Source organism: Schistocerca piceifrons, chromosome 1 (genome assembly GCF_021461385.2).
Source record: "Schistocerca piceifrons isolate TAMUIC-IGC-003096 chromosome 1, iqSchPice1.1, whole genome shotgun sequence".
In the NCBI taxonomy this organism is placed as follows: domain Eukaryota; kingdom Metazoa; phylum Arthropoda; class Insecta; order Orthoptera; family Acrididae; genus Schistocerca; species Schistocerca piceifrons.
In genome coordinates, this window is record NC_060138.1 from 170,176,008 (window position 1) to 170,202,924 (window position 26,917).

The 26,917-nt window shown below is 39.1% G+C and overlaps 1 protein-coding gene across 2 annotated transcripts in view; it reads right to left on the reverse strand.

The window, feature by feature from the left end:
- LOC124795282 (putative phospholipase B-like lamina ancestor) overlaps positions 1–26,917 on the reverse strand; it is a 149,003-nt gene that overhangs the window by 18,742 nt on the left and 103,344 nt on the right. Inside the window, exons 4-5 of one of the 2 annotated variants that reach the window (XM_047259231.1) lie at positions 24,872–25,021; positions 6,629–6,875 (exon numbers count right to left, since the gene is read on the reverse strand). In XM_047259231.1, coding sequence (XP_047115187.1) covers positions 6,629–6,875; positions 24,872–25,021 — 397 coding nt within the window. Of the gene's footprint in view, positions 1–6,628; positions 6,876–17,389; positions 17,505–24,871; positions 25,022–26,917 lie in introns of those variants that run through there. The other variant, XM_047259241.1, reaches the window with a different exon arrangement.

Consider the following 26,917-nt stretch of genomic DNA (forward strand, 5'->3'; position numbering starts at 1 on the left):
AATAAAAATCATCAACAATGGTGAATGAAGACTTCCAGCACAAGAAGTCACCCTTGTTCTGCCAACAGCCTTGTCAAAGAGGGCAGAGGAGCAGACAGAGGTGCAGGACGCTCTCTTGCCCCCAGGTTGGAAAACTTCCCCTAAAATGTGGAACAATCAGTAATGATCAACAGAATGAGGATGCAGAAGACAATGGAAACCACTGCATTAAAGACACAATGTGTATTCACAAGACGTGTGGCCTATAATTGAAAAAAAAGAAATGTGTCATAATCATCTCTCCAGTGGAAAAAGATTCCAGATTAGTCTCCCACTCATACCTTTGGTATGGGACTGAAAGGAGGGAGGTGACCATGAGAGCAGCCAACAACAGGATAACATTCTATGCATCAGAACATGGGATGTCAGAAGTCTGAATGTAGTAGGAAACATAGAAAATCAGGAAATGGCAATGGAAAAGCTCAAGCTAGATGTAGTGGGGCTCAATGAAGTAAAGTGGAAAGGAGATAAGGATTTTTGGTCAGATGAATATAGGGTAATGTCAATAGCAGCAGAAAAAAAAAGTATAGTAGGGGTATGATTCATTATGTATATGGAGGTAGGGCAGAGTATGAACTACTGTGTAATATTCAGTGATAAGATTGTTCTCATCATATTTGACAGAAAAACAGTGTTGGCAATGACAGTTCAGATATATATGGCAAGGTCACAATCAGCATATGGAGAGGTGGAGAAAGTATATGAGCCGGCCGGAGTGGCCGAGCGGTTAAAGGCGCTACAGTCTGGAACCGCACGACCGCTACGGTCGCAGGTTCGAATCTTGCCTCGGGCATGGATGTGTGTGATGTCCTTAGGTTAGTTAGGTTTCAGTAGTTCTAAGTTCTAGGGGACTTATGACCACAGCAGTTGAGTCCCATAGTGCTCAGAGCCAAAGTATATGAGAATATTGAACACATAATTCAGTATCTAAAGAGAGACAAAAATCTAATAGTCTAGGGGGCTTTGAATGAGGTTGTAGGGGATGGAATAGAAGAAAGTGTTATAAGAGAATATGGACTTGGAAGTAGGAATTAAAGAGGAAAAAGAGTAACTGAGTTCTGCAATAAATTTCAGACAGTAATAATGAATATTCTGTTGAAGAATTGTCAGATGAGGAGGTATTCTTGGAAAAGACCGGGAGCCATGTTAAGGCTCCAGTTGAATTACATCACGGTCAGACAGAGGTTCCAAAATCAGATACGGTATTGGATAGTATACCCAGGTATAGATACAGACCTACATCAGAACTCAGCAAAGGTGAAAAGTAGACCAAAATTTAAGAGAATCATCCAAAAGAATCAATGTGGAAGGAAGCAGGCTACAGAAGTACTGAAGAATGATGAGACACATTTTAAGTTCACTAAGGATGTGGATTCTGCAATAAGGAACACCTGAGTAGGCAGCTCAGTTGAAGAGGAGTGGACATCTCATTAAAAGGGCAATACCAGATGAGGGACAGACAAACATAGATACAAGGAAGGTAACTGCAAAGAAACCTTGGGTAATAGTTGAAACAGTTCAATTGATTGACAAAAGAAGGAAGTACAAAAATGTTCTGGAGAAGACAGGAACAAAAATCCCTTAGGAATGAAATAAATAGCATATGCAGGGCAACCAAGGTGAAATGGCTGCAGGAAACATGTGAAGTTATCGAAAAATCCTTGGAGGAAAGTCAATACAACCGTTGGTGAAATTAAAAGCAAGGGTGGTAACATTAAGATTGCAAGGTCAATTCCACTGTTAAATGTAGAAGAGAGAGTAGAAAGGTGGAAAGAGTGCATTGAAGGCCTCTAGAAGAGGGAGGAATTGTCTGAAGACGTGTCAGAAGAGGAAATTGGAGTCGATAGGGGTGACAAAGGGGATCCAGTATTAGAGTCAGAATTTAAAAAAGTTGGAAGACTTGTCATCAAATAAGGCAAAGGGACAGGCAACATTCCATGAGAATTTCTAAAATTATTGGGTGAAGTGGCAACCAAATGACTGTTCAATTTGGTTACGGAAAAATATCATCCACACAATTCTAAAGATAGTAAGGGCATATAAGAGTGAAACTATCTCACAGTCAACTTAACAGCTCTCACGTTCAAGCTGCTGACAGAATAATATACAGAAGAATGGAAAAGAAAATTGAAAATCACTTACATGACGACCTGTTCGGCTTCAGGAAAGGTAAAGGCCTGGAGAGAAGTTCTCTTGTTGCACTTGATAATGGAAGCAAGGTTGAAGGAAAATCAAGACATGCTCATAGCATTTTCAATCTAGAAAAAGCATTCAACAATCCAAATTAGTGCAAGATGTTAGAAATTCTGAGAAAAATAGGACTAAGCTGTAGAGAGAAATGGGTAATATACAATCTGTACAAGAACCAAGAGGGAACAATAAGACTGAAGACAAAGAATGAAGTGCTTGGATTAAAAAGCATGTAAGACAGGGATGAAGATGTTCACCCTTTCTATTCAATCTATACATTGGAGAACACAATTATGGAAATGAAAGAAAGATTCAAGAGAAAGATTAAAAATTCAGGATGAAAAGATATCAATGATAAGATGCATTGATGACATTGCAATCCTCTGTGAATGTGAAGAAGAATTACTGAATTTGTTGGAGGGATCTTTTATCTTTTCTCTTAATATGTGGTGTATGACAGAAGTGATCTCATGGTGATCTTCCACAACCACCGGAGGGACCATATTTGGCATTCAGCCTTACTTCTTTCGTCCATCTCTCTCTCTCTCTCTCTCTCTCTCTCTCTCTCTCTCTCTCTCTCTCTCTCTCTCCCCCTGTTGCATTTCCTCAGTTCATGGCACCATTTGATGAAATCCTCTGTCATCGTGACATCACTCACCAGAAGGGCTTGGTACATGTCCTCTGCAATTCCTTTCATCAGGTTTTAGATTTTGTCTGCCTCTGTCATATTAGGATTAACAGTCATTCTGTATGTACAAAATTGTCAGTTTTCCATGACTTAGGCCTGTTTTTCAACCAAGCAGACATACTGCTTGTTGTCACAACACATTTTCTTCAGTTCAGTTGGAATTTGTACCTGCTATTGGGCTTCTCTTTGTTGTTCTTGAACCACTGCTGGTTGTGTCATCCAAGTAAAAGTACATAGTTGCCATACACATCCTGACATCCCATCTGCTATATTTGGTGACTCGGGGAAGCCCTTTCAGCCATTTTGTCTGATCATGACTGGCATCTACAGAAAACTCAGATGGAATGTGATGTGCAGCTGACTTGCTGCTGTTTTGGAATCCATCTGTCTCCTAAATATACAGATGTTAGGAACAATATACTGCTTATATTCAGGTTCCTTCTCATGTAGTTAATGGCTTTTACATTGCATAATTGTAGACAGGGCGATGTAGAAGTTTTAAAGTACCCAAAATCCTTACCATGCAGTGTCACACCTAAACCACAATCAAGTCCAAATCCCAAGACAGGTTCATCAGTGAATTTCAACATTTATCACTGAAAGCATGTTTATTACTGACACCAATGCACAGTCAGAACAGAACTGACATCCCAACAGAGATTTATTTAAACAAACACTGTATATTCCACAAGACTATTATTTACACAGATACTGAATGTCCTAGCTATACGCACATATAGTATTTCTCTAACCTTACAGAAATGACAAAAGTCGAAATTACAAGTACCTGATATGTGAGTGAAGGTTTCAAACTACATTCCAATGTCTCACAATGACACCATGAATGCCTATATCTTCAACCTCTGTCAACTACAAAAGATGCATAATCTGTCATTCTCCCTGCAAGTTTTGTAGTTTTCCAGGTCTCTTCCTTTCTGATTAGTTCATACAGAAGATACTAGTTTCATTGAAAATTCAATATTCTGAGCTACCTACACTGTGGTGTTGGCTACAATTCTAGGATTTATTGTGATAGTGGGAATTACAAGATAGAAACAACAAACAAAAATGAGTACAGGCACACACGTAACAGTAGTTGACTGATGCACATATACACGCATAACACAACAGAGAACTGCAATAGTTACTTTTGCCATAAGACAAATTACTGGCTAGGTGAACATAGAAATCACCAACTTACTTCATTCACTCAAGTCCTGTGGTATAAAATGCAGGGTAACTTCTCACTTAGGCTAAAAGTATCTGTTGCACAAAAGAAAGTAACTGGAATTACTTGTGAAGTTCACATGTGTACATTGAAATGTAACTACCAAGTCATGAGCTACATTATGAAATACCAGATCCATATCAGAGTAGGCAATAGACTTTTCAGTTGCACTGTATGATGCCTACAACTACAGGAATACTCAATATATCAGTGTATTTACCTGTATCTTGTGTTCATGTCCTCATCCTCATTCATATTAAATGTTTTCTAAGATAATTTAAAGTAATTTAATGACTTGTACACAGTGAAGTCAATCGCCTCAATCCATAGACTAAATTATAGAAATATAAAAATCAAAACTTTGAGAGTAAACATGTTTTAGTGTGATCTATTTATTCATTTTAATGTCAATCCAATCTTCTAATTAAAATTTTCATCATAGAACTTTATAGAAAATAATGTAAAACAAGATAGCTGCTCATCAATACGTAAACAAATCAAGTATTTATGACTTCATAAGCAAAAATGTAGAGAATGATAGAAATGTTACCAAAACATTACTAGAAGGAAAAATGATTTGCACTTAAATGTACCAGTAATGAATCTAATTTTGGCATAGAAAGAGGTGAAACACACAGCTACAAAAATATTTTACTAATTGCTCATAGAAACAAAATATCTGAATCACAGCAAAAGTGTTTCCAAATGTAGATTTCAGTTGTTTTGCCTTAAGAACTGCTATACCATAGAGGGAACTCTTGAGCTGATATAAGTAGCCCACTGCAGACATGTAAATGGCCAGCTTTTAGCCAAGTAGCCATATAAATATATATTTTTATTAATGATCTCTGCAAACTTTTTTCAATTGGCATGTTCCATATAACTATGTTTATTGTAAACACGAGCTTTGAAACATGGAATTAACTAAATAACTTACTTGTCTTCAAGCTACCATACTTTTCTCACACACGTAAACATATATCTGGTATTTGACATCAAGGAGGTTGAATGCCCATCACAGAGATGGACTTAGGTGACCGTTAGAGGGAACCCTGGCTGCACAGTGCTGTGCTTGCATGGTGAGAGTGCCACTGTCTCACACCATGTGAATACACTGGCCAACGGTGTTCCGTGCAGCTGGTGTATAGGCAGCCGCCCACTGCACAGCTCATTGGTTCAGTGTTTGTGCTTGATATGGTCAGATCCGTCTTCACTGCACTAGGATGGCTTGATAATTACATTGCTTGTCATCTACTTACTCTCTTCGGTCATGTCTTGGATTTGTCTCTCTGCAACCCCTCACAACCATATGTGTGAGTGTGTATGGTTGTATATGTGTGATAGAGTTTGTATTTTAGCTGGGAAAAGAAGCTTGGGAAATTATCTGTAGTTTTGCACATATGTACAGACCTGCGGGAGTCAGCCACAGGTGAGTGGTTGCCTGTCTTCATTTTTGATTATTCTACAAGGTGATTCAAAAAGAATACCACAGCTTTAGGAATTTAAAACTCTGCAACGACAAAAGGCAGAGCTAAGCACTATCTGTCGGCGAATTAAGGGAGCTATAAAGTTTCATTTAGTTGTACATTTGTTAGCTTGAGGCGCTGTTGACTAGGCGTCAGCGTCAGTTGATGCTAAGATGGCGACCGCTCAACAGAAAGCTTTTTGTGTTATTGAGTACGGCAGAAGTGAATCGACGACAGTTGTTCAGCGTGCATTTCGAACGAAGTATGGTGTTAAACCTCCTGATAGGTGGTGTATTAAACGTTGGTATGAACAGTTTACAGAGAATGGGTGTTTGTGCAAAGGGAAAAGTTCTGGACGGCCGAGAACGAGTGATGAAAATGTAGCACGCATCCAGCAAGCATTTGTTCGCAGCCCAGGAAAATCGACTCGCAGAGCTAGCAGAGAGCTGCAAATTCCACAATCAACTGTATGGAGAGTCCTACGAAAAGGGTTAGTTATGAAACCTGAATGTCAACTACCCGAGGCGATGGATCGGCCGCCAGGCAGCCCGTGACAGAGCACTTCATCACTGGCCTCCAAGAAGCCCTGATCTTACCCCCTGCGATTTTTTCTTATGGGGGTATGTTAAGGATATGGTGTTTCAGCCACCTCTCCCAGCCACCATTGATGATTTGAAACGAGAAATAACAGCAGCTATCCAAACTGTTACACCTGATATGCTACAGAGAGTGTGGAACGAGTTGGAGTATCGGGTTGATATTGCTCGTGTGTCTGGAGGGGGCCATATTGAACATCTCTGAACTTGTTTTTGAGTGAAAAAAAAACTTTTTAAATACTCTTTGTAATGATGTATAACAGAAGGTTATATTATGTTTCTTTCATTAAATACACATTTTTAAAGTTGTGGTATTCTTTTTGAATCACCCTGTATTTTATTTTATTTTATTGTGAGAGTAGCTACTTTTATCACATATTATATGGTCTGCAAGTGCATCCTAGAGTAAAGTATAACATACCTGGTACCAGAAAGGACTGGTGGCTTTATTCTCAGCAGCTTTCTCTCGGGTCCAACGCTCATTTTCCTCCAAGACAGAGTGGATCTCTTCACAAAGGTGTTGACGGTTTTGGCACACATTCTGCACAGTGTTGATCCAGTGCCAATAAATCATCTGCCACGTGAGACTGCCCTCCAGAAGGCCTGCGGCAAAAGCCTGAATCCAGTCAGGTGAACCACTGTGAGTCTGAATCTCCAGTTTGGCCCACCTGTAATGGTAATCACAAAAGGTGATCTAATGTGGTAAAAGAAATTGGTGAATCATATAAACTACTTTTACTCAGCATGCACCTTTTCAATTTTATAGGAGGGCTACATGCTAAGTTAAATCCTGCAAAAGTGTTGATGCTTCACAGAATTAGAAAATGGAGGCAAAACACAGGAAAAATTACAGAGGATCAACACCTGAAGCAGAGTTTAGTAATAATTTAAATCTACAGCCATACTCTGCAAACCACTGTGCTGCATGGCAGAGGGTACTTCCCATGGTACCACATTGGGGCTGTAGTATGTTGCCAGATTCCTCACTTAATACTGGTTCTCGAAACTCGTTAGTAGGCTTTTTCAGGATAGTTGGTATGTATCTTCAAGTCTCTACACATTTAAGTTTTTAAGCAGTTCAGAGACACACTCCCTTGGGTCGAAGAAACCACTGACCATTCATGGTGTCCTTCTTTATATACGTTCAATGTCCCTCATTAGTACTATCTGGTTTGGGTTCCATACACTTGAGCAATATTCTATGTTGAGCGAGTGTTTTGTAGGCAATCTCCTTTGTCAACTGATTCCATTTTGCCAAGAGACTACTGATGAACCGAAGTCTGACATTTGCTTTACATACAACTGAACCTTCAAGATCACTCCCACTTCATATTAACACAAGTTTTATACCCAAATACATGTATAAGTTGACTGATTTCAGTTATGAGTCATTTGTGTTACAGTCATAGGAACTATTTTTTGAGAAGCATGTCATTTTATTATCTGAACATTTAAAGCAAGTTTCCAATCTTTGCACCACTTTGAAATCTTATCAAGAGTTGACTGAATATGTGTGCAGCTTTGGCAGTAGTTCTTCACTGTGGTTAACTACTTCATCTGCAAAAGCCTAAGGTTATTATTGACATTGTCTACCAGCTCACTGACATACACATGAACAGCACGGGTTGCTACATACTTTCCTGGGGATTGCTTAAAGTTACTTCCACAGCTGTCTGATTTTCCTTACAACAAACGTGCTGCATCCTCCCTACCAAGAAATCCTCAGTCCATTCTCAAATTTTTTGGTACTCTATATGATCATATTTATGCCAACAAGTGAAGATGTGGTACTGAGTCAAGTGCTTTTTTGGATATCAAGAAATACTGCATAAACCTGACTGTCTTGATCCATCGCTTTGGTGTGTAATGTGAGAAAAGCACAAGTTCAATTTTGCACGATGGATGTTTCCAGAATACATCCTAGTTGGTATTGGGAAGGTCATTATGTTCAAGCTACATTATTATATTTGAGCTCAGAATACATTCTAAGATTCTACAACAGATAGATGTCAATAATATCAGGAGATGGTTATGTGGATTGTTTCTCCTACCCTTCTTGCTGATGGCTGTGACCTGTGATTTTTTTCAGCTATTGGGTACTGGTTTTTGTTTGTGGGATCTACAGTATATTATGGTCAAAAGATGGGCTAACTCTCACACAAATTGTGAGTAGGATCTGATAGGGATTTCATCAAGCGTTGGAGGTTTTGACTTTTAATGATTTTTTGCTGCTTTCAATGTTTCTGACATTAATAGCTATATCACTCATCTTTGCAATTGTGCAAGAATTCAGCTGGGGCTGTTCTCCTGGATCTCCCTTTGTAAAGAAACATTTGCAAATGGTACTCATCAGTTCTGTTTTTGCTTTACTACCCACAATTCCACTTCCTGTGTCATTCATGGGTGTCTTTAGTACTAGTGACAGCCCTTTTATATGTCCAGAATATATTTTCATTTTGTGAGAGGTCTTTTGATAAAATTCTGCTACATTGGTAGGCATTGAAAGCTTAACACATTATGCTTCTGTGCAGCAGTTAATGTTTCTTTCGTTGTTTCTTTATAGTGACATATGCCACATGGGTCCCTCCCAACATGATTTGTTTTCCTAAATATAAGCTTATCAAGTGAGATGTCAATCTGCTTCTACATTCTAGCCACAGTTCCTCTATATGTTCATGCTCACAATTAAAGGTTTTAAGTTCTTGAATAAACACTTCTCAGTTTTATAGTCACCTCTAATTTCCAGAATGAGATTTTCACTCTGCAGTGGAGTGTGCGCTGATATGAAACTTCCTGGCAGATTAAAACTGTGTGCCCGACCGAGACTCGAACTCGGGACCTTTGCCTTTCGCGGGCAAGTGCTCTACCATCTGAGCTACCGAAGCAAGACTCACGCCCGGTACTTGCAGCTTTACTTCTGCCAGTATCTCGTTTGCTACCTTCCAAACTTTACAGAAGCTCTTCTGCGAACCTTGCAGAACTAGCACTCCTGAAAGAAAGGATACTGCGGTGACATGGCTTAGCCACAGCCTGGGGGATGTTTCCAGAATGAGATTTTCACTCTGCAGCGGAGTGTGCGCTGATATGAAACTTCCTGGCAGATTAAAACTATGTGCCCGACCGAGACTCGAACTCGTGACCTTTGCCTTTCGCGGGCAAGTGCTCTACCAAAGGCAAAGGTCCCGAGTTCGAGTCTCGGTTGGGCACACAGTTTTAATCTGCCAGGAAGTTTCATATCAGCGCACACTCCGCTGCAGAGTGAAAATCTCATTCTGGAAACATCCCCCAGGCTGTGGCTAAGCCACGTCTCCGCAGTATCCTTTCTTTCAGGAGTGCTAGTTCTGCAAGGTTCGCAGAAGAGCTTCTGTAAAGTTTGGAAGGTAGGAGACGAGATACTGGCAGAAGTAAAGCTGTGAGTACCGGGCGTGAGTCGTGCTTCGGTAGCTCAGATGGTAGAGCATTTGCCCGCGAAAGGCAAAGGTCCCGAGTTCGAGTCTCGGTCGGGCACACAGTTTTAATCTGCCAGGAAGTTTCACCTCTAATTTTTTTGCATATTTAAGCTTTCAACAAAGATCTCTGTCATCATTGTCAGCAGTTAACTAACATACTAATAGTCCTTGTGGTATTTTTGCATGCAGTTAGGTGTATTATATCATGGAGGCACCACAAATTGCAGAACATTATGTCAATGTCTTAAGGAGGAACATTAGTAGCAATAGTATTTCCATTAGATGGTAGAAAACATAACTTATTTCTCTGTCACCTTTTAGCATCGAGTACCTGTTTCCGTGCACCACTAAGGGTGTAAGCAATGTCCAAATTAAATTAGTTGTACATTTTGATCTCAACAGCTTTTTCCTGTCAGAATCCCAACATGCAGATGCAACAGATAAAATTTCTGTTTCATCAAATGTAATCATATGTTTGAGAGGCTGTGTTTGGCAATAGAAGATTTGTCAAAATCACAATATTGCATGAGGTGCTGGTATTCTGTGAAGTATTCTAAAATTGTACATATGTAACCGTCACCACATTCACAATGAATTTTATAAAGTAACGAAACACTAACACCAGAAGCATTTTTATTTTCTTGGGTGGTTGGAAAATGAATTTAATACCTTGTTTGCCCAGGACTCTACCTATTTTATCTGCTGTATTACAAAGGATGGAAAGAATACTACAGGGTGATTATTTTGTGATAATTATTTCCATGTTTTCATTTCTTAGAGCTGGCTAATGCAGTATATTGTGCACTGCATACATTCTTCTCGAACACCCTTTTCAGGTATCTGATCTCAGAATCCTGGTGGTCCTTGTCAGAAACAGTTTGAGCTCATTCTGTCAGCATGTTTGTCAGCTTACACACTGAGATATAGATTGGTATGTGTTGGCTTTTGGTGAACAGAGTCCTGAACTATCCATCTGATTTCCATTCACATCTAAAATTTTTACTTTCCTTTCTCAGTGAAATTGATATTAATGTGCATACTATTCATATGCACAATCAATTATCAAATTGTTAAACCATATTTCTAAGAACCACCTGTGCTTGGAACCACTTATGCTTGGTGGAGTTAACTTATGGACACTACCCTCCACAACACTTATTACCTTACTGAGAAAAAACGTGTTTTATGACATTCAGTACAGTACTACAACATTTTAAATAATTTCTAGAAAGGGAACCAAAAGCAAAATCTTGAATAACATGACAACAACTGATAAAGTAAATACACGTAAAATTATTGGTATGAAAAGAGACAGAAAGTATAAGCAATTTTGTGTTGTAGCTGCGTGTGTCATATTATCTCCGAAACAACTTTAAATATATGAAAATTCAGGTTTAATAGCCCAAAATCTTTCAACCTGAAGGACTTAATCAGCTTTTGTTTAAGTGCTTGCAACTGATCTTCGAGTATGAGACATAGCAAGTTGGAAACTACTTTGTCTGTTACATTTTCTACTGCTATGAATGATTATTTTTTTCACTTTTTCACTCTACACGAATGTGGCTGCACACATAATATCTAAGGGAAAGAAGGGTTCTTTGGCCAGGATGGGAAAAGTGGCCACTGCTTATTTAATGTCTTCAACACTGCTGCTTCGTACTGAGAAGTGGCCAAATTAGCTGTCATCAACACTATTACTGTTGTCAGTGCCATTGACAAAGGAAACTTTCCCTGTTATCTTTCTGTGAAAACATTTAGTTTTACAGTTGTTTGACATAAGGTAAGTCACTCATACTGCTTTAGCTGCTTCACTTTTATGTAGAGCAATAAGTTTTTTGCAATATCACAGTTCACACAATGCCTTTTGACTTGCAAATGTAAGTCACCATCATTTCCTTCTATTTTATTGCTTCGCTTGTGACCCACTGAAACAGACATGATTGGGAAAACTGGCCACACTACATGCCGGGAAAAGTGGCCAAGGTGGGCACTTTTTCCGACAGATGGCCACTATTCCTGACAATTCATTTTCAATCTGTTTGTCCAAATGAGAATTAGCTACTTCCATATTATATGCATTGTATAACAACTGAAATTAAAACATTAGAAACCGTTTCATGCACAAAACTAATATCCATTATACAGCTCTTCTGCAATGGTTTGCAAGAGCTTCAAGATGCCAAGAAAATACATCTAGAAAACAGAGCAACATATGTGGGATGCTGCTGCAATGCAAAAGGTAATTGAAGCAGTAAAGAATGATAAAATGTCTTTTTCATCAGCAGAAAAACAATTCAATGTTCCAGGTAATATGCTAAAATGAAGAGTTGAATGGAAAAATAGAGGTGCAGGTAGCAGTAAAAAGGTTGTTGGTGTCTTAAGGGCAGTGTTCAGTGAAGAACAGGAGCAAGAAATCCTTAATTATATATTTTGAAATAGAAATGAAGTGTTATGGAATTACCTGCAGTGATTGGCATTCCAGTTGGCAGAGCACACACATTCAGCAAAGAGTTTGAAATACTAGGCAAAGACTGGGAGGATAAGATGTTGGAGCTGTGAACTCTGGGCTCATGACCTGTGCGCTGGATGGGAAGAGGACGATATTAACTTTACAAGCGAATTTTGTATATGACTTAATATTGTTTCTGAGCAAACAGATTGTGAATGAATTAGAATGAAATAGTAACGCATAATCAGTCGTTTAGTTTTCTATTTATATCAGTAGGAGGTGCTGACCTTTTTGTGCCAACAATGTATTGCAATATGTTTCTTTTTATTTATATTATTGTTCTCCTAATAATAATCAATGGTGAAATAAAAACTATAAGCCTACTCATTTCTTAAAACTAAACAATATATTTGGAAATGATGGCAAAGGTCTGGCCACTTTACCCCTTGGGTAGGGAAAAGTAGCCAATATGTAAGCATTCAGAAAAGTGTTTATATACCCTATAAAATATACTTTTAGCTTAGCTGTAAATATTTGGTGTGGTACCTCACAGCATGTAGATTCGAGATGTATATTCCACAAGCCTCAGTTAATACCCATGGTTTCATGAAAAGTCATTTTCACTTAGAGTGGCCACTTTATCCCACCTTCCCTTAATATGTAATATGTACAGGAATGTGTCAACTTAGGTAGTTGAGTGGTCAGCGTGACAGCCTGTCAAACCTAAGCGCCTGGGTTCAATTCCCCGCTGGGTCGGAGATTTTCTCCGCTCAGGGACTGGGTGTTGTGTTGTCCTAACCATCATCATTTCATCCCCATTGACGCGCAGGTCGCTGAAGTGGCGTCAACTCGAAAGACCTGCACCAGGCGAACGGTCTACCCGACGGGCGGCCCTAGCCGCACGACATTTCATTTCACCTATGGTTTCATGAAAAGTCATTTTCACTTAGAGTGGCCACTTTATCCCACCTTCCCCTAATATGTAATATGTACAGGAATGTGTCAACTTATTTATGTGCAATTTTATTTAAATTTATAGTTAAATTGTTTACACTTACCATCCTGATTATATTGAGACAACTTGTTTTAATGGAAGCCTGAGTAATGAAAAGTTATGGACAGTTTAAGTTACAATAATATCATCTAATGGAAAAACATTTTAAGCCAACGGGCAGCAGAGGCGCTTTTGTTATCACTCATTACAAAGCAGACATTCCCAAGTTTCCACAAAAATATTTTAAATTGTCTAAAACTAACTTATGAAATAAAAGAATCTTCAAAGCATTAATGTTCAACCACTGTTATTTGCTGGACTGTGTAATTAATTTTGTTGACTGTACAGAAAGTTATCCTGTGTGCACTGTTGCTTTCATATTTTTATTACTATACACTGTGCCACTATGAGAGTCAACAAATATTGTGCCTGAATAAAGAGTGGATAGGTTCTCTACCAAAGGAAGAAAGTAGAGGTGTGCATCTCTTTGTCTCTAGAAACTGATCTGTAACCTGGAACGGGCCATCAATAACACTATAGTGCCAATAAAGTGGAAAAAGTCACTTTGAAGTTTAACTATTGTCCAGTCAACTTCATTTGTAATCATCTTTCATAGTATCAGTTTCTCGAGCATCATTTGAGAACATCAAGGTCGGGAACTACAAGATCCATAAAACCAGGTGCAACACCAACAACAAGTAAGACATGTGTCACAAGTGTTAAAGAGTAGTGAATCCAACAAAATTGTATCACAAGTGGAGTCCACATTCCATCCTAATTTAATTTGTCCACAATTTCTCCAAGTCAGTTGACCAGACTAGCATGACAGTTTCTCAAAACAAGACCAATTTCCTTCCTTATTAAAACATAAAAGTGAAAATGTTTGTCACATATTAGTTTATTAAAATTCATGACTGGTTTTGCTCTGCAGCTATCATCAGATCCAAGATGTACAGCAGTGAGAAGCAGGCATGTAGGCACCTACTTGTTGCTGTACTCATTGGATCTGACAACGGTTGCAAATCAGAACTTTTCATGAAATTTAAAAAACTAATATGTGACAAAGACAATGATTTCTATAATTTAATACTTTACAAAGATTGCTGGTTTCCACTGCAGGTCAAAAAGAGTTCATATCTCTTATTTCCTCATATTTGTGAGAAATTAGCTTGGTATTTAACTATAACCTTTATTTATTTTGTAATAACTTTTAAAGTAAACAAGCATAAAATAATTATCCATTCCCTAACAACTTCTGAAGGCAGGCAGTTCATTGAGAAGAAATGTCAAGGTGCAGAAGGGCACAATTAAGAGACACTTACATAAAGCTTTTAGCCATAGCCTAAAAGAGAGACACACACCATTCACAAATACGAGCAAGCACACCTCATGCACACATGATCACAAAGTCAAGCATCTGAGGCCAGAATGCAACTATCACATGGGACATAAGCAGCAATCTGGAGGGGGCGAGGAAGGGGAAGGGTTAGTAATGTATGGGTGGGGAGATAGATGAATGCTGTCTGGTGGAGAATGCTGGGAATAGACTGTCAACAGGCACAGTGTCAGGAAGTTGTGGGGCAGGGAGGTGGGGTAAAGAGGAGCAAGACAGGTGAAGAGTGAGCAAAGATGGGCAGCTGCATTGGCTGAGGGCTGGAGTTTCCATTTAGAAGAAAAATATGTATATTTAGTTGCTCAGTGTTTCTTCTGTTGAATTACGTAATATATTTTGAAGAAAATAATTTTGGGTGTTAGGCTGCATCATAAAACACTAAACACTAAATTTCCAATGCTTTCACTCACTTGCTGCGCTTCTCTTCATGGTGGCTAAGTGACCTAACTGCCCTGAAAAGGCCAACAGCAGGTGAGTCAAAATGTCAGCAGTTTATTTGCTTTAGTGCTTTATAATGATGTGGCCTAATACTCAAAATTATTTTATTCAAAATGACACTGACCTTGGAAGCCTATGAAGTTAAATCTGACATATTCTTCTGAATATTAAATGTAAATCTTAGTATATATAGATATATCTAAAAACACAGATGATGTGACTTACCAAACGAAAGCGCTGGCAGGTCGATAGACACACAAACAAACACAAACATACACACAAAATTCAAGTTTTCGCAACAAACTGTTGCTTCATCAGGAAAGAGGGAAGGAGAGGGAAAGACAAAAGGATGTGGATTTTAAGGGAGAGGGTAAGGAGTCCTTCCAATCCCGGGAGCGGAAAGACTTACCTTAGGGGGAAAAAAGGACGGGTATACACTCGCACACACACACACATATCCATCCACACACAATCAGACACAAGCAGACATATTTTTGGTCTTTAAAGCAGACATATTTTTGGTCTTTAAATATGTCTGCTTGTGTCTGTATATGTGTGGATGGATATGTGTGTGTGTGCGAGTGTATACCCGTCCCTTTTTCCCCCTAAGGTAAGTCTTTCCGCTCCCAGGATTGGAATGACTCCTTACCCTCTCCCTTAAAACCCACATCCTTTCGTCTTTCCCTCTCCTTCCCTCTTTCCTGATGAGGCAACAGTTTGTTGCAAAAGCTTGAATTTTGTGTGTATGTTTGTGTTTGTTTGTGTGTCTATCGACCTGCCAGCGCTTTCGTTTGGTAAGTCACATCATCTGTGTTTTTAGATATATTTTTCCCACGTGGAATGTTTCCCTCTATTATATTAATATCATTAATTTGAACCCAACAATTACGTTTGTTATTGTCACTGTTGCATTTCGAAATCTTTCCTGTCATCTTATTTTCTCTTTGTGTTTTTAGGTCTTTAAATATGTCTGCTTGTGTCTGTATATGTGTGGATGGATATGTGTGTGTGTGCGAGTGTATACCCGTCCTTTTTTCCCCCTAAGGTAAGTCTTTCCGCTCCCGGGATTGGAAGGACTCCTTACCCTCTCCCTTAAAACCCACGTCCTTTCGTCTTTCCCTCTCCTTCCCTCTTTCCTGATGAGGCAACAGTTTGTTGCGAAAGCTTGAATTTTGTGTGTATGTTTGTGTTTGTCTGTGTGTCTATCGACCTGCCAGTGCTTTCATTTGGTAAGTCACATCATCTGTGTTTTTAGATATATTTTTCCCACGTGGAATGTTTCCCTCTATTATATTAATATCATTAATTTGAACCCAACAATTACGTTTGTTATTGTCACTGTTGCATTTCGAAATCTTTCCTGTCGTCTTATTTTCTCTTTGTGTTTTTAGGTCTTTAAATATGTCTGCTTGTGTCTGTATATGTGTGGATGGATATGTGTGTGTGTGCGAGTGTATACCCATCCTTTTTTCCCCCTAAGGTAAGTCTTTCCGCTCCCAGGATTGGAATGACTCCTTACCCTCTCCCTTAAAACCCACATCCTTTCGTCTTTCCCTCTCCTTCCCTCTTTCCTGATGAGGCAACAGTTTGTTGCGAAAGCTTGAATTTTGTGTGTATGTTTGTGTTTGTTTGTGTGTCTATCAACCTGCCAGCCCTTTCATTTGGTGAGTCACATCATCTGTGTTTTTAGATATATTTTTCCCACGTGGAATGTTTCCCTCTATTATATTAGTATATATAGAGTAATATTTGTGATGGCAGTGGGATAGTTCAGTTGCCTTTTACATCATCACTTATTTAATGTTGCCACAATTTAAAAAATGAGCAAATCAATGTTTAGGACCCAATTAAAGACTACATCATGTAAAAATATATATATGAAAATAGCAGTAAAATCATGGCAGCAAGCAGAAATTCTACATGTCAGATTTTTAAATATTGTTTAGTAAGCTTAGAAAGCAAGAGATGAATGGAAATAACAAAATCTATTTCAGTCATCAGACAAAATATAGGCAAAATTCTCAAAGGAGCTGTACAATCACAGGTAAAAGCCAGGAATTTAATCCAGATGTTAATAAAGTCCACTAAATATGGCTACACTCATCAAAAGATGAAATATGTTTTAATTAACACTAAAGCACTCTAATTATATAGAGTTTGACAATTTGTTTTTATGAATGGTGCTAGAATACATATTCATCTTTTGATTTTCTTTTGGTTTTAATGACATCTGAAATTCTGATCAGAGTTGGCCGGAATGATAAATAAGGAGTGTGCACCAAGGATCAAACAACAGAGTTTGCTACTAAAATCTTGAAGGATGCTCTGAGTGCCTCATGAAAAATGCTAGAATCAAATAATGAGTGGGAACATGTAAAATAAAAACACAGAACAGAAGAATAAGATAGAATAAGAAAGGATGCGAATGGTCTCCTAACTCACTATTAAGGGAAAAATACCTTCCAACAGGAGACAAAGTTCTTCATTTTCAATCTTGAAACATCCAGTGTCACCACATCATTTCAAAAAGATATTCCAATTCCAACCAACTTTTCATCGTCGGAGGACTTGCTGTCTGGTGATACAAGGTATGCAGTGAATAGAGAAGAGTTCAGTAAACATATAAACATGAAAATAATGATTACAGATATGTAAACATATAGTGTTAAAGGAGGATAATCACAGAAATATTTCCATTCTTACATCTAAAAGCATCAGTCTATTTTTTTCTTTTTATATATATATATATAGGAAAAAGCTTGAAGAAATTAAGTGATAAAGATCAATCCTAAGTGGCTTCTAGTTGTCCAAGAAGTTTTAAATTTAAAAATCAGTGCAATGGAGAAGGAAAATTTAACTTGCAAGATAATATGAAACACTAAAGTAGTACAGAGCATTTCATTTACAATGCATGTGTCATCTCTGGCACTGTCCAGGAACAGATATGCCCATAGGCGGGCTCAGGTTATTGCATGACACTCTGGCCTCTTTCTTGGACAATGTTGAAGCTGGGGAAAGGCTTTCAAGCGTTATTAATAGTGTGATTGAATATACATTGTTTTCCTTTTATCGTGAGTGCAGTTTCCATTTACTGTAATATACATAAAGGATCAATGTTGTTGCATGTATTGAACTATTCTAGAAAAGAGTCATATTGACTTGGGTTCACACAAAGTTTCCCTGTATACATTTTCCCAATGGTCTGACATAGATCAGTAAAGAAATTGGACAAAAATTCAAACCAAAACCTTACAAACTTACAGTAGAACATCAGCTGACCTAGTCAGATACTGTTGCTCAATATCAGTGCTTACTACAACTGGCTATTGTAATCTGTATGTGATGGGGAGATTGGTCCTGAAGTACTCTTTTTTCTGATGGTACATGGCTGCATTTATTATGGCATGTTAACTTGCAGTCAATGGATGATGGAGTTCTAAAACTTTCAGTCAGTTACATAAAGAGCCTCTGAATGATTTGGAAACAGGAGTATGATGTGCATTTACTGCAACACAAATTATTTAACAATTTTTTCCCACTGAAACAACTTCTGATATGTATATGAAAAATTATATTGCAACCCTGATTCAGAGAACAAAAGCTAATTCTTTTTCAGAGGACAAAAGCTTAATGATAATACCAATGTTTATTTCAGACAGGACAATGTAAAAGTACATACCATTATCGCATCTGTGACAGTAGTATGAGGTGTTTCTGATGGCAGAATAAATCCCCAATAAACCCCCAGATCTAAATTCATGTGTGTGGAAACATTCCACATGGGAAAAATACATGTAAAAAACAAAGATACTGTAACTTTCCGATACCAGGACTGGAATGACTCCTTACACTCTCCCTTAAAACCCACATCCTTTCGTCTTTCCCTCTCCTTCCCTCTTTCCTGATGAAGCAACCTTGGGTTGCAAAAGCTTGAAATTTGTGGATGTGTTTGTGTGTTTTTTATTGTGTCTATCAACATACCAGCACTTTCTCATTTGGTAAGTTACAGCATCTTTATATATATATATATATATATATATATATATATATATATATATATATATATATATATAAAAAACAAAGATGATGTGACTTACCAAACGAAAGTGCTGGCAGGTGGAATAGAAACACAAACAGACACATACATACACACAAAATTCAAGCTTTGGCAACAAACTGTTGCCTCATCAGGAAAGAGGGAAGGAGAGGGAAAGACGAAAGGAAGTGGGTTTTAAGGGAGAGGGTAAGGAGTCATTCCAATCCCGGGAGTGGAAAGACTTACCTTAGGGGGAAAAAAGGACAGGTATACACTCGCACACACACACATATCCATCCGCACATACACAGACACAAGCAGACATATTTAAAGACAAAGAGTTTGGGCAGAGATGTCAGTCGAGGCGGAAGTGCAGAGGCAAAGATGATGTTGAATAACAGGTGAGGTATGAGTGAGTGGCGGCAACATGAAATTAGCGGAGATTGAGGCCTGGTGGGTAACGGGAAGAGAGGATATACTGAAGAGCAAGTTCCCATCTCCGGAGTTCGGATAGGTTGGTGTTGGTGGGAAGTATCCAGATAACCTGGACGGTGTAACACTGTGCCAAGATGTGCTGGCCGTGCACCAAGGCATGTTTAGCCACAGGGTGATCCTCATTACCAACAAACACTGTCTGCCTGTGTCCATTCATGCGAATGGACAGTTTGTTGCTGGTCATTCCCACATAGAATGCATCACAGTGTAGGCAGGTCAGTTGGTAAATCACACGGGTGCTATCACATGTGGCTCTGCCTTTGATCGTGTACACCTTCCGGGTTACAGGACTGGAGTAGCTGGTGGTGGGAGGGTGCATGGGACAGGTTTTACACCGGGGGCGGTTACAAGGATAGGAGCCAGAGGGTAGGGAAGGTGGTTTGGGGATTTCATGGGGATGAACTAACAGGTTACGAAGGTTAGGTGGACGGCGGAAAGACACTCTTGGTGGAGTGGGGAGGATTTCATGAAGGATGGATCTCATTTCAGGGCAGGATTTGAGGAAGTTGTATCCCTGCTGGAGAGCCACATTCAGAGTCTGGTCCAGTCCCGGAAAGTATCCTGTCACAAGTGGGGCACTTTTGTGGTTCTTCTGTGGGGGATTCTGGGTTTGAGGGGATGAGGAAGTGGCTCTGGTTATTTGCTTCTGTACCAGGCACACACACACACATAAATGTCTGCTTGTATCTGTATATGTGTGTGTGTGCAAGTGTATACCTGTTCTTTTTTCCCCCTAAGGTAAGTCTTTCCGCTCCCGGGACTGGAATGACTCCTTACCCTCTCCCTTAAAACCCACATCCTTTCATCTTTCCCTCTCCTTCCCTCTTTCCTGATGAGGCAACAGTTTGTTGCGAAAGCTTGATATTTGTGTGTATGTTTGTGTTTGTTTGTGTGTCTATCGACGTGCCAGCACTTTCGTTTGGTAAGTCACATCATCTTTGTTTTTAGATATATTTTTCCCATGTGGAATGTTTCCCTCTATTAAGATATATATATATGTTAACAGATATTGTGCATGTAAAAGCTTTGGAAAGTTATAAGATAATATTTGTCTTATGATTTAAAGGAATTCAGTAGCCAAAATTCAATGAATATTCAGCAATATGTTCAGAAGGTGACAAGCTGCTGTTTCTACAAAGGGGCTTCATTTTGTGCAGCTGATGAAATAAATATAAGTGTAATATAATCTCAATGTGTCTTAGTTTACGGTCTTCTCAGGGAAGACGTACCAAGCCATAATGCTGCAGTTTCGAGTGCACATTCCATATGGACTGTGGGCATATGCTTAGGTTGTGTGTGAGATACCTTGTACACCAAGACATTATAAATTATAGAAAAAAGACACCATAGTTCTAACACTGAATAAAAATGGAAGCACCAAAGATGAGGATAGTAAATCATTCAAAACAAATCAAAGGTTTGTTTATTCAACCATGAAACAAAGTCCTCCGATGATACTTTCAAAGATTTTCACTATTCATAATTACTATAATTTTGTTAAAGTCAGAAAGACACAGCTGGATGACTAGAACTTATTTTCAGTACACACAACTGTTAGCACAATTGAGAAACACACACAGATGTAGAGATAGTAATCCTAACTTTTGAACAACAGATTCTTTCTTTATGGGAAGGAAAATGAAAGCACTGTTGGAGGATCCGGAGGAGGGGCAGGCTGTTCAGAACCCAGCTTAAGAAGGATGAACCTTACATGAGGATGAACTGAGGCAAAGAGAAAAGAAAGCTTCCACACAATGCCTTATCAAACTACCCTTATCATTCTGGTGATAATTATTTTCCTTTAACTTCTTTACAAATATATTTTTAAATGTTAACACAGCACACCAACCTCACTAAATATTATATGCAAACATGGAGAGAGCAGTACAAAATGTAACAGGCACTCACCATTAACATAATTGAATGATGGGACATGAACAATGAAAACGTAAGAAAAATTTGGGATGAACACAACAGTGCATTTACAAATAAAAAGTTCTGTTTCATTAAGACAGAAATTGCTTTTTTATTTTGAGAGAAGAGACTTGTTTCTTTAATACTGAGAGATTAATTAATATTCTTAGACACAAGAAAAGTACCACATTGAGCTTTTGTTGCTGATATACAAGTGTGTGATAGATATACTTCCTTATCTTTATTGCGCAAAGGAGTTGTTCTTTCAATCTAGCTGACCAGCTTAAGACTGACAAAGTAATTTCCGTTTACCATGACCATGAGGGCATGAAACTGACTTATACATTTTAACAGCAAACATTTCTGTAATATCACTTTAGTTTTCACAACAGCATCCACTGATAACATCAACTTGGTGCATTAATATTTAGTCAGCCATACTTTTTGCATATCTCCATTGGCTATTTCTGTCTTAGCTTATCACATATGGAATTTGAGATTCTTTTTCCACACAAAAAAAATTTGCTAACAATCTTACTTACAAGAGAAATATTGTTTTCCAGTATGAACAACTAAAATTACACACAATTTATTTTGTCTGTGTGTAAACTACCTATTAAAACATAACACTTAGCACTCCAGGTATATCTATCACTCTGTAGCAGAGTGTCAACACTTTTAAAACTGTTCACTAGAACACAAAATTGCTAAGGCTTTCGTGGCCACTTGTTGACAAACTGCCTATTGGCTTCTGTCTCTGGTTCTTCGGCCGACATTCATCTAATGATTTTTCTGACGTTTCGCCAGCACGAGTGGCTGGGCATTGTCAAAGCTTCACCCTCCATTGCCGGTGTTGAGCTGGAGCCGAGCTCGCAGCCGCAGACTATATGTACCTGGTGCACCAACGTCCGACGGCTTCTCCGCGGTCATTTCCCGTGCGGTTCTCCTCTTGCTACCTGCGACAGTTGTTCACTGCAGTGCGGGAAGCCAGGATCCATTTACCTTAAGGCTTTCCTCTTTCTTGAGAAACTGTTCGCATGTTTTTGTATTTCTACAGCTTCTCTGAACAAGTGGGTGTGATAGTGCTTCTCTACAGCCAGAACTTCCGTGTTGGCGAATTTTATTATGTGGTCGGTCTCATTCAGTGCGTGCTCTTGCAATGTTGGGACGTTGGCGCGCCAGGTATAGTCTGCGGCTGCGAGCTCGGCTCCAGGTCACCAACGGCAATGGAGGGTGAAGCTTTGACAATGCCAGCCCTTGTGCTGGCGAAACGTCAGAAAAATCATTAGATGAACGTCAGCCGAAGAACCCGAGACAGAAGCCAATAGGCAGTTTGTTCACTAGAACCTTGCCTTTTCTGGCCAGTCCCTTTACTGACTGAGGTATCTTGGGATGACTCATGATTAATCCACATAGCTTCAATTCTGCTAGTAACTCTCTCATACTTTACAAACTTCACAGAAATTCTCTTGAATACCTTGTAGGATTACTGTTTCTAGAAGAGAGAATACTGTGGAAAATGGCTTAGCCACTGTTATGGGGTTGTTTCTGAAATAAGCGTTTCATTCTTTTAGTAAAGTGTGTGCTCTTTTCAAATATCTTGACATATTGAAACTGTGTACCAGACCAAGACTTAAACCTACAACCTTTGGAAAGTATGGGTTGCATTAAAAAAATGATGCACAGGCTGTAAAATGAAACTGATTAAGGGATCATAATTCCATTGCCTGCAGAAGAAAGTGTGGTCTATACAAGAGTGCTGAATCCCAAAACTCACCACTAGAGGGATACAGGTGCATACGCACACGGTGCCAGAGCAAGCATGTACACACATTCAACATCCACTGTACTCAGTAGTGCATAAAACAGAGAAATGGAGGCAGCAAAAGAAGAACAAAGAGCTGTAGTGCATTTCCTTATAGTGGGACAAGGTGAGGGATGGAATTTCATAGAAAAATGGCACAAGTATACAAATACCATCACATGTCTGTTGCAGTACTGACACTCACTCTGACATCTGGCATAATTGCTGCCACTGTTCTTCAATAATATGGCCATCCACCTGCTTGACAACGGTACTGGTAATGCAGTGTGTCATTCCAGATCATACATCATTGGCCAACAACTTCTGCCCTTCCTTGAATTGCTTGTGCTACACCATTACCACTGCAACAGACATGCAGTGTGCTCTCCAAAGTCTTGTGCCATTCCTCAATGAATTTTCATCCCCTGCCCTCCTTCCACTGTAAGGAAATACACTACATCCATTTACTCTTCCTTTGAAGCCTCCATTTCTCTGTTTTCAGCACTACTGAGAGCAGTGGATAGCCAACACATGGGTGTGCATGGTCTTTCGCCATGTAGGTGTGCACGCATATCGCTCTTGTGATGATATTCAGGCCTCAGCATTCTCGAAGGGACCACACCTTCTTCTACAAGCAGTGGCATTACAATCTCTCTAGCGATTTTCATTTTACAGCCTCCTTTTGGTTTCTTTTTGAATACCCCTTATAGAAGAAAGATCTGGAAGAACTGAAGCCTTGAAGATGAATCATTGGTTATACCTGTACCTGTATAGTTTGTAAGAACAATGACAACAAATGGAAGGTACCAAGTCCAAGTTTCATTTGGGCACACAGTTTTAATCTGTCAGGAAGTTCACACTGAAATTCCAGAATGAGAATTTCCACTCTGCAGTGGAGTGTGCGCTGATATGGAACTTTCTGGCAGATTAAAACTGTGTGCTGGACCAAGACTCGAACTCAGGACCTTTGCTTTTCATGGGCAAGTGCTCCACCAACTGAGCTACCCAAGCATGACTCACGACCTGTCCTCACAGCTTCAATTCTCCCAGTACCTCATCTCCTACCTTCCAAACTTCACAGAAACTCTTTTGCGAACCTCGCAAAACTAGCACTCCTGGAAGAAAGGATATTGTGGAGACATGGCTTAGTCACAGCCTGGGGGATGTTTCCAGAATGAGATTTTCACTCTGCAATGGAGCACTTACCCATGAAAGGCAAAGGTCCCGAGTTCGAGTCTCGGTCTGGCACACAGTTTTAATCTGCCAGGAAGTTTCATATCAGTGCACACTCCACTGCAGAGTGAAAATCTCATTCTTGAAACATCCCCCAGGATGTGGCTAAGCCATGTCTTCGCAATATCCTTTCTTCCACATATGCTAGTTCTGCGATGTTTGCAGAAGAGCTTCTGTGAAGTTCGGAAGGTAGGAGATGAGGTACTGGCAGAATTGAAGCTGTGAAGACGGGTCATGAGTCGTGCTTAGGTAGCTCAGATGGTAGAGCACTTGCCCGCGAAATGCAAAGGTCCTGAGTTCTAGTCTCAGTCCAACACACAGTTTTAATCTGCGAGGAAGTTTCACACTGAAATGGTCTAGCAATGACAGTGCCATTCACATTAGTTATGCTCTGAAAATCTCAGGGACAGTAGGATGAATTCAGTTCTCATCATGTATGATAACAATGAATAAACTCACCCATCAAAGTTCAGGTCAGGTCTGTAGTATGCTCTCGCAACACCTTGTGGTATCTCCTGTGGGTCGTTGCCCTGACCCCAGAATTCTATGTTGAAACCTGTGCTCTCCACCCAAGTGACCGTTGCTGCATAGTTACCATCCTCTGCCTTTCTGTGTAACACAAAAAGCACTTTTAAAATCGTTGAAAGAACAGACAAGTATGCTGGGCATGTGTGATTATGATACTTTACTCACAGGTGCTATACATCTTTGACATTATAACAATGGTATCCAATTTCATTACTTTGGACACTAATGACTGATAAAGTGTTTCTCAATAAAAATGTGCAGTCTAAATTGCACGCCATTTTCACTCCAATCATTCAGCTGCTGCTACTTATTTCTCCTCTCGAGACAATGTGGTTAGTAAAAATGAATCACCTGACAGTCAAAAAAGGCATTATCATGATCAAAACTTACTACAAATATGGGAAAAGTCCTTTAGAAGTACTTCACGAATTGTGCACAACTTTCAGTCACTGAAACATTCCCAATTCATTGGCAATCTGTCAAAAGTAGACAAAAAGTTTGAGGAAAATGATTCTGTAGCTGATGTTATGGCACCAAAGAGACATCATACTGGCCTGTCTGCTGAATATGTTACCTCAGCAGATGAGAGTATGCCCCAAATTCTCTGAGTGATCAATAACAAGAACTGAACATTTTAAGGGGTACCATGCAGCAAATTCTGACAAAGAATCTTCATCTACATTATTATGAGGTTCAACTGATGCAAAAACTGCTGTCAGTGAACCACTTGCAATAGAATGAATACTTTGACTAGGTGTTGGAAAGCTAAAAGTGGATGACAATTATGCAAGGAATGTCATCTTTAATGATGTAACTGTACGGATTAAAATAGATTGCTACTCATCACATAAAGGTGTTGAGGAACAGATAGGCACATTTAAAAGTAGACAGTGGGAAAATGTCAGCTTTCAGACAAAGTTCTTAATCAGATAGACTAACGTGCACACATGTTCATACACACAACTCTCACACACAAATACCCACTGTTGTCTTGGGTTGTCCAGAGACAACAATGGCTATGTGAACTTTGTGTGCATGAAAGTGTGTGTCTCCCATCTGATGAAATACTTTGTCTGAAATCTGATATTTCTCAAATGCCTATAGTTTTAAAAGTGCGTATCTGCCACTCAACACCTGCTCTGTGCAGTTAGTAACTGTCTGTTCTAATACATGTTGCAACTCCATTCCAGATTTTCTATCTTTAATGATGTGGTGCATTTCAAACTGGATAGCTATACCAGCAAGCATAACTGTCAAATCGTTCACAAAGAGAATCCTCTGTTAACATTTCAACAACTGGTGCATACACAACAAGCCACTGTTCGATGTGAGATTTGGGCAAGTGGTCTAACTCGGCCTTGCTTTTTCAAGAATAACACAGGTAAAGCAGTGACAATGAAAGACATACACTATCACAACATGTTATATGAGTTTATTTGGCCTCAAATGGAAAAGGACATTGAAAACAAGTGGCTGCAGCAAGATGGTGTACCTCCTGTACTGCAAGCAAGCCACTTGCATTTTCGCAGGAGAAATTTCTGTGCCATATCATTTCACGCATGCAGATCATCAATGCCCAGCAAGATCTTGTGACATGATGCCTTGTGACTATTTCCTGTGGCGTTACGCGAAGCCACATATTTGTGTGCACGAACTGAGAATGATTGCTGATCTAAATGACCAAATTGAGCCCATTACTACAGAAATTGACCATAAATGTGAGAAAATGGCATACCTCTTACAAGAAGATTTTGTCAGAGTTACGTTGAGCACTTGTCCAATATTTCTTTCCGCAAATAATCCTGTTGTATACTGAGGAGTTTAATAATATTTCAACTTTTCAAGTACCATAAATAGTGTGTTTTAGTCAAAAATTAAACTGTGCATTTTGCATTCTTATTGGAACATCCTTTATATTTACCCATTTCTTTCTCTTTATTGTTAGGTACTAATTACATCAGCAGACAGGAACCAAAA